The following is a 6,658-nucleotide window of genomic DNA, read 5'->3' on the forward strand; positions in this document are numbered from 1 at the left end:
ACAGCTCCACCCAGCTTGGGTCCCCACTCGCTAATTTCAACCCCCTCACAAAATGCAAAACAGATTTTGAGAAAACAATCAATATAATTTATTAAATAAATTACAAAGGCTCCTCCAAGTAGCCTTAACAACACTTAATACAATAAATATCAATAAATTAACATAGCTGCCACCTCCTGCCCTCAAAAGGGATAATGAGAGTAAGGCTTGAGCCTGCAGAAGAAAAACATTCTATAAATACCAAGACTAAGAACCATGACATAATCTTTTTCAAGTTAATTCATAAATTTCAATCTCAGCCCTCCCGGGACTGGCACACCCGAGCATTCATTGGGATTATTCACTGGAAAAATTTACTTAATAGATCACAGCAGAGTTCTCACACTTAGCTGTCAGTCATTTTTTAAGTCTTCATAAGTTCCTGCCACTCCAAAAGGAATAGGCCTTAACCAGCCCGTTGGGCTTCAGAGTTTAGATAGTTTCGATGCCAGTTCCATGCACTCCGAAAACTGTGTTAAGATCGTCAAGATGAAGCGCTTATGTTCAAGGGTGCCTGTAGGCGCGGAAATGTTTGTTTTTGATCCATCTTGAAACTTGAGTTTGTCAAGATGTTCTATGATTTCACCCATAGTTGTGGTATCTCTTAGCTGGCTGATGGTCTGGAGATATGTCTGAATGGCTGAGATGTTGATGTTGTTTGGTGGCTGGGCGTCGGGGATGAGACACGGTAGCGTGTAACTTTGGGACGTGGGCACCCCCTTTTCCTCCTTCACCTGTGGAATGAGGAAGAGAAACAGTGAGCGTTAGGTTTGCGATACAGCTAGAAATCCTAACAGCTAGTGCTCGAGTGCTTCCTCTGTGACCGGCCTGGTTCATACCTCATCTAATCAGTGCAACCACCCTATGAAGCTGTGGCCATTAGCCCCCTTTCTAGAAGAAGTGTGAGCTCACTTGGTTTATGGAGCTGGCCCAAGGTCAAGGGGCAGACCCGGCACCCAGTCCAGGTGTGGTGCAGTTCTGAAGCCCACGCTGACGACCACTGCTCCATCCTGCTGCCTCTGCCCATCAAGCTGGGGCCTCCACAGCCTTCCAGAATCTGCTCTTGGGTGCTCAGCGAGGAGGGGAGTTGGAGTGCCTCTGGGCTAATGTCTGATCTGAGTGCATCTTTATCCTCATAAAAATGCCATCTTGGCCTGTCTAGTTGTCCCCTGTCCCTGTGTATCCACAGCCCTAGCTTCAGGTCTGGAAAGAGTAGCTGCTCCTGGGGGCAACAGAAGGCATTTTAAGAGATAGTGTGGAAAAGAAATCTCTGGGGCACTTACGTAGTCTTCCAAAAGTGTCTTTGACAAGGACCGTAATTCCTTGAATATCTTCCCTCTCTCGGTTGGTCCCAGAGCGGGAAAGGTGTGGGAGGTCAGCCAGCTCCCCACGCAGCAGAGCAGGAACAGGGCGGACGTCGTGGGTCCTAGAGAGAGAGGGATGCCGTGAGGCACACGGACCTGACACCCCTGCCCCCAGCTCTATTGCTGAAGCCCCCTTCCAGAATCTTCCTCCCCGGCGAGGTAAGACTATGCCCGAGATGCGGTGGGCACCAGAGCTCCAGCACGGCTTGTACCTGCGCGAGAGACCATGGCGAGAGGGAGCACGGCCTGCTTCCGGGCAGCTTCTGCAGCCAGATGCGTTTGCCATGGCCGCCGGGGGTATATAAAGGGCCAGGGTGGGGAGGAACAGTAGTCAGTGTCCCGCCCCTGGCTAATTGCTTATCTTTTCTCCAGAAACACTCAAAATTCTGCCCGCCAAGGCTGAATGAAAGCAGGGTTGGAAGGAAACGCTGAGGTTACCCTCAAGGTAGGCAGATGCCTGACTCAGTGCAGAGACACACACACGCTGCACAGGAAGGCACTCACGTCGCTGCCAGTTCTTGGAAAGAGCTTGCTGATTTGACTAGACAAAATTTTGAAGCCCAGATTGATAGGCACAACCACCAGGGAACAAGTGACTTACAGGAGTTGAGGGCCAGCGCCCCGCAGGGAATTTCTGGGGAGGCTGTGCTGAGTGCACACAGGCACAAAGCTGGGGTGAGATTCGCAGAACGCGGTATCTCTGGAGACATCTGCAGATGGCCACGCTAGCATGCGAGAAGGGCCCCCGTAACCGCTGAGAGTGTGGGGAGTCTGAGGCCGCATCTCCACTGCACTTGGCCTTCCAACCCCTGGCCTCTCTCCTGTGCCTCTGCAGGCCCAGGGCCCACACCGGACTCCATGCTCGCCAGTTGTTTGTTGGAATCACTTAGGCCCTCTTCTAGGGTCTCGGGAATGGCAGGGCTCGAGTTGGACAAGGTCCCTGCCCTCACGGACCTGGCGTTGTAGTGGGCCAGGGCAGACGACAAACAACACTCATCGAGACACAACAGGGTACTAGGCAATAACGGGGACTGTCATAATAGCAAGGTGATGGGCTACGGAGTGACAGGTGAGATACTTTAAGTCAAGTGATCAGAACAAAATCTCTCTGAAGAGGTGACATTTAAACTGCAACCTGAAAGATAAGAAACAGCTGGCCTTTGGCAGATCTGGGGAAAGAATGTTGCAAGCAGAGGACACGCCTGCAAAGGTGCTCGGGCAAAGCTTGATTGTTGTGCGTGGTAGCTGGAGTGAAGTGAGGCCATGACAAAGAACTTGGGCTTTATGCCAAGTGTGATGAGACACCACCACTGATGGCTTCAGGTAGGGAAATATAGGCAAATATAGGATCTGGTGCACTGGTTTTTGTTTTTTTTTTCTTTTGAGACAGGATCTTTCTCTGTCACCCAGGCTGGAGTGCAGTGGCATCATCATAGCTCACTGCAGCCGCGAGCTCCTAGGCGTAAGCAATTCTCCTGCTTCAGTCTCTTAAGTAGCTAGGAATACAGGCACGCACTACAACACCCGGCTAATTTTTTCTTTTATTTTTTGTAGAGATGGGGTCTGGCTATGTTGCCCAGGCTGGTCCTGAACTCCTGGGCTCAAGCGATCCTCCCACCTCAGCCTCCAAAAGTGCTGGGATCATAGGTGTGAGCCACCACACCTAGCCCTGGTGTACTTTAAAAAGAGAGAATGAGATAGGCTGCCGAGTGGAGAATGTGTGGTGGGAACCCAAGGTGGAAGCAGGGGACCCATGGGAGGTTGTGCAGCATCCAGGTGAGAGATGGCAGCGCTTCAGAACTAGGGAGAAATGGCTGATGGACTGATGTGGAGATGGATTAAAGAAATGAATCAAGCAAGAATCCTGAGATTTATTTTTACTTGAGGTCTTGCTATGTTGCCCAGGCTGGTCTCGAACTCCTGGGTTCACACAATCCTCCCACCTCAGCCTCCCAAGTAGTGGGGGCTATAGGCATACACCACCACGTCCAGCTCTGAATCCCAGGGTTTTGATGAAGTGGTTGGGCGGATGATGTTCAGTGAGGAAAGAGAAGACTGGAAAGGGGCGGTCAGGAGTCCCGTTTGGAACGGGGTAAGTTCGAGAACCAGGGGCATCTATTCCATGTTGAATCAGCCATTGGGTAGGAGTCAAGAGCTCAGGGATGAGGTCAGGTCTGGGTGGTCCATAGAATGCAAAATGCACAACAGAAGGGACACAGCCAGGAAACCCCAAACCTCCAGACGCTGCTGTCTCTTTCCTCTTCTTTCTCATCCAGGCTTCTTGACAGAGTGGTCTACGCTCACTTCTCTTGACTTCCCAAACCACCATGATACGGCTTCCACCCCAACAACTTCATCGAAGTCCCCCAGCAAGGTCTGTGCCAGGCATGACCTTCGCCCGCTGGGGTTTACTCCCCTAATTATGTTACATTACATGGCAGAAGGGACTTTGTAGATGTAATCAGGGTTGCTAATCAGGTGACTTTAAAATAGTTTCCTAGTTTACCTGGGTGGGCCCAATGTAATCACAGAGCCCTTAAAGACAGTAGAGGAAGGCAGAGTTTCCAAGTGTGAGAAGGATTCACCTGGCTTGAAGATGAAGGGGGCCTCGTGGAAGCCACAAGACAGAAATGAATTTGGCCAACGACCAGTGAGCTTGGGAGAAAACCCTGAGCCCGAGCTGAGAGCCTTATCCCCAGCCAATCCCTTTATTTTAGCCCAGTGGGATCCCGAGCAAAGAATCCGCACACAACATGCTGGACTTCTGACCCGCAGACACCAAGACAGGAAACTTGTGGTTTTAAACTGCTCAGCGTGGCACTTGTGGCAGCAGCAATAGGGCACTGACACAGTTCCCAGCGGCCTCACGTTGCCAACGTTACTGGGTTCTGCCCAGCCTTCATCGCACCTGGCCCTTCCATGGCAGGTGATGATGCCGATCACTTCCACCTTCTGAACTACCTCTTTTTCTTCTCCTTCCATCGCAATGTGATCCGGACCCGGTTTGCCCCCCACCCCACGTTCCTTCTCAGTGTTCTGTGCTGAATCACCTGCGGCTCCACCCTTTATGCGGACATATCTCCACTGTCTCCTCCCTTGGTCTGTGTTCCTCACACTTTGATGCCTCTCTCCTTCCAACTCCAGATCTAAATGTCCTCCCAAATGTCCCACCTGTGCCTGCGATTCAACATGCCCAAAGGGGGGCCCTGAACCAGGGTGCTGGTGACAGTGGAGATGGCGCTGGACGGGATGTGGGCTGGTGGGAAGTTGGCGTCGAGGACGACGTCTGGGTTTCCGGTTAGGAACCCGGGTGGACGCTGCTGCTGCAGACTGAGAGGGCGCCACGGGCTGAAAGCCTTCGGGGCTCGCATGGGGTGAAGTCAGTTTCGGGCACGGCGAGGCAGAGGTGTCATGGAACGCTCAGGGGAAGACTTTCAACAGGACACTGGACATTTAGGTTTGGAGCCTGAAGGAACTCGAGACATAAATTTGGGTGTCTTCAACATATTGTGGTTGATAAAACTGTAAGCCTAGAATAGACGAACAGTGGGACACATGGGAGTCTGGTGTGGAGCCCTGGGATGTATCTCGGTTAAGGAGGTGACTTAATCTAGAGCACTGAGAAGGTCACTCTCAAGAGAAAAAGAAAAGTACCAAGAAAACGTTGTCATGGAATGAGAGGAAAGTGGTTTTTCAAGACAGAGGAAATGGTTGGCATGATCGTACGTAAGCCACCAGGAGGTCAAACAAGATAAAGGCTGAAGAGATTCACTAGATTGGGCAACGTGAGGTCACAGGAACTTTGCCAGGGGAGTTTGAATAAATTTTTTGAATGGAAGCCACGTGGTGGTGGTTTAGGAAATGAGGAAAAAGTGAGCGTAGACCACTCTGTAGAGAAGCGTGGATGAGAAAGAAGAGGAAGGAGATAGCAGTGGTCAGAGGGGAACTTGGGGTTTCCTGGCTGTGTCACTTTTGTTGTGCATTTTGGGTTCTATGGACCTCCCAGACCTGACCTCATCCCTGAGCTCTTGACTCCCACCCAACGGCTGATTTGACATTGAGTAGATGCCCCCTGGCATCTCGAACTTACCTCTTTCCAAACAGGACTCGTGACGTCCCCGCGCCAGTTCTCCCTTCACTGCACACCCTCCACCCAGTTGCTCCATGAAAATCCCAGGAGCCATCTATGATTCATCTCCTTTTATATCACTATGGACTCATGGATCTTTATTTTATTCTTTGAAAGGACATATGGTCATCTTTTTGCTTATCTCCCAGTTTCGGATAATTTTTCTAGTAGTAAAAAGAATGGTAGATGTTGCTATGGTTTGCATGAAGGTGTCCTTCCATAATTCACATGTTGGAACCTGGTACCCAGTGTGGTGGTTTGAAGAGGTGAGGCCTTTTGGGAAGTGATGAAGTCATGAGGGCCCCTCATGAATGCGATTTATGCCCCTGTAGAGGAGGCTTCAGAGAGCCGCCTGGCCCTGCCATCCCTTGTGCCCTGTGAGAACACAGCAAGAAAGTGCCATTTTGGAAGCAGAGAGCAGCCCTCACCAGACATTCCTAGGCTCAAATCCACCAACACCTTGGTCTTGGACTTCCCAGCCTCCGTGAGAAAATAACTTTCTGTTCTTTATAAAGCACCCAGTCTAAGATATTTTGTTACAGCAGCAGGAACAGATGGAGACAGATGCTCACCATAATGGGTGTTTTTGGAAAGATCACAATCAATAAGTTGGACTTCCTCAAAAGTAAAATTTTTTGCTTTTCTAAAGAGAGTTATGAGGATGAAATGACAAGCCTAGCCTGGGAGAAAAATATTTGCAAATCACACATGTGACAAAAGACTTGTGAACAGAATATATAAAGAATGCTTAAAACTTTGCTGGGTGCGGTGGCTCATGCCTGTAATCCTAGCACTCTGGGAGGCCGAGGCGGGTGGATTGCTCGAGTCAGGAGTTCGAGACCAGCCTGAGCAAGGGCAAGACCCCGTCTCTACTAAAAATAGAAAGAAATTATATGGCCAACTAAAAATCTATATAGAAAAAATTAGCCAGGCATGGTGGCGCATGCCTGTAGTCCCAGCTACTGGGGAGGCTGAGGCAGTAGGATTGCTTAAGCCGAGGAGTCTGAGATTGCTGTGAGCTAGGCTGATGCCACAGCACTCATTCTAGCCTGGGCAACAAGCGAGACTCTGTCTCAGAAAATAAATAAATAAAAGTAAAAAAAAATAAAAAAAAGAATGCTTAAAA

The 6,658-nt window shown here is 50.0% G+C and overlaps 1 protein-coding gene across 1 annotated transcript; it reads right to left on the bottom strand.

Annotated features, from left to right (window-relative positions):
• Nucleotides 1-464: 464 nt before the first annotated feature.
• IL31 (interleukin 31) lies at nt 465-4,774 on the bottom strand. The gene is made up of 4 exons (XM_045534723.1): nt 4,575-4,774; nt 2,254-2,417; nt 1,323-1,465; nt 465-773 (listed from the first exon to the last, which is right to left on the bottom strand). The coding sequence occupies exons 1-4, from the start codon at nt 4,772-4,774 to the stop codon at nt 465-467; spliced, it is 816 nt and encodes a 271-aa protein (XP_045390679.1).
• Between the last annotated feature and the right edge of the window lie 1,884 nt (nt 4,775-6,658).

This window comes from Lemur catta, chromosome 21 (genome assembly GCF_020740605.2).
Source record: "Lemur catta isolate mLemCat1 chromosome 21, mLemCat1.pri, whole genome shotgun sequence".
Taxonomy (NCBI): Eukaryota; Metazoa; Chordata; class Mammalia; order Primates; family Lemuridae; genus Lemur; species Lemur catta.

Coding starts and splice junctions, on each gene's coding strand:
- IL31 (XM_045534723.1), bottom strand. CDS start 4,774: ATGCGAGCCCCGAAGGCTTTCAGCCCGTGGCGCCCTCTCAGTCTGCAG. Junction 2,418..4,574: donor ATGTTGAATCGCAGGCACAG/GTGGGACATTTG, acceptor GTTATTGCCTAG/TACCCTGTTGTGTCTCGATG. Junction 774..1,322: donor AGACACTTTTGGAAGACTAC/GTAAGTGCCCCA, acceptor CTCATTCCACAG/GTGAAGGAGGAAAAGGGGGT.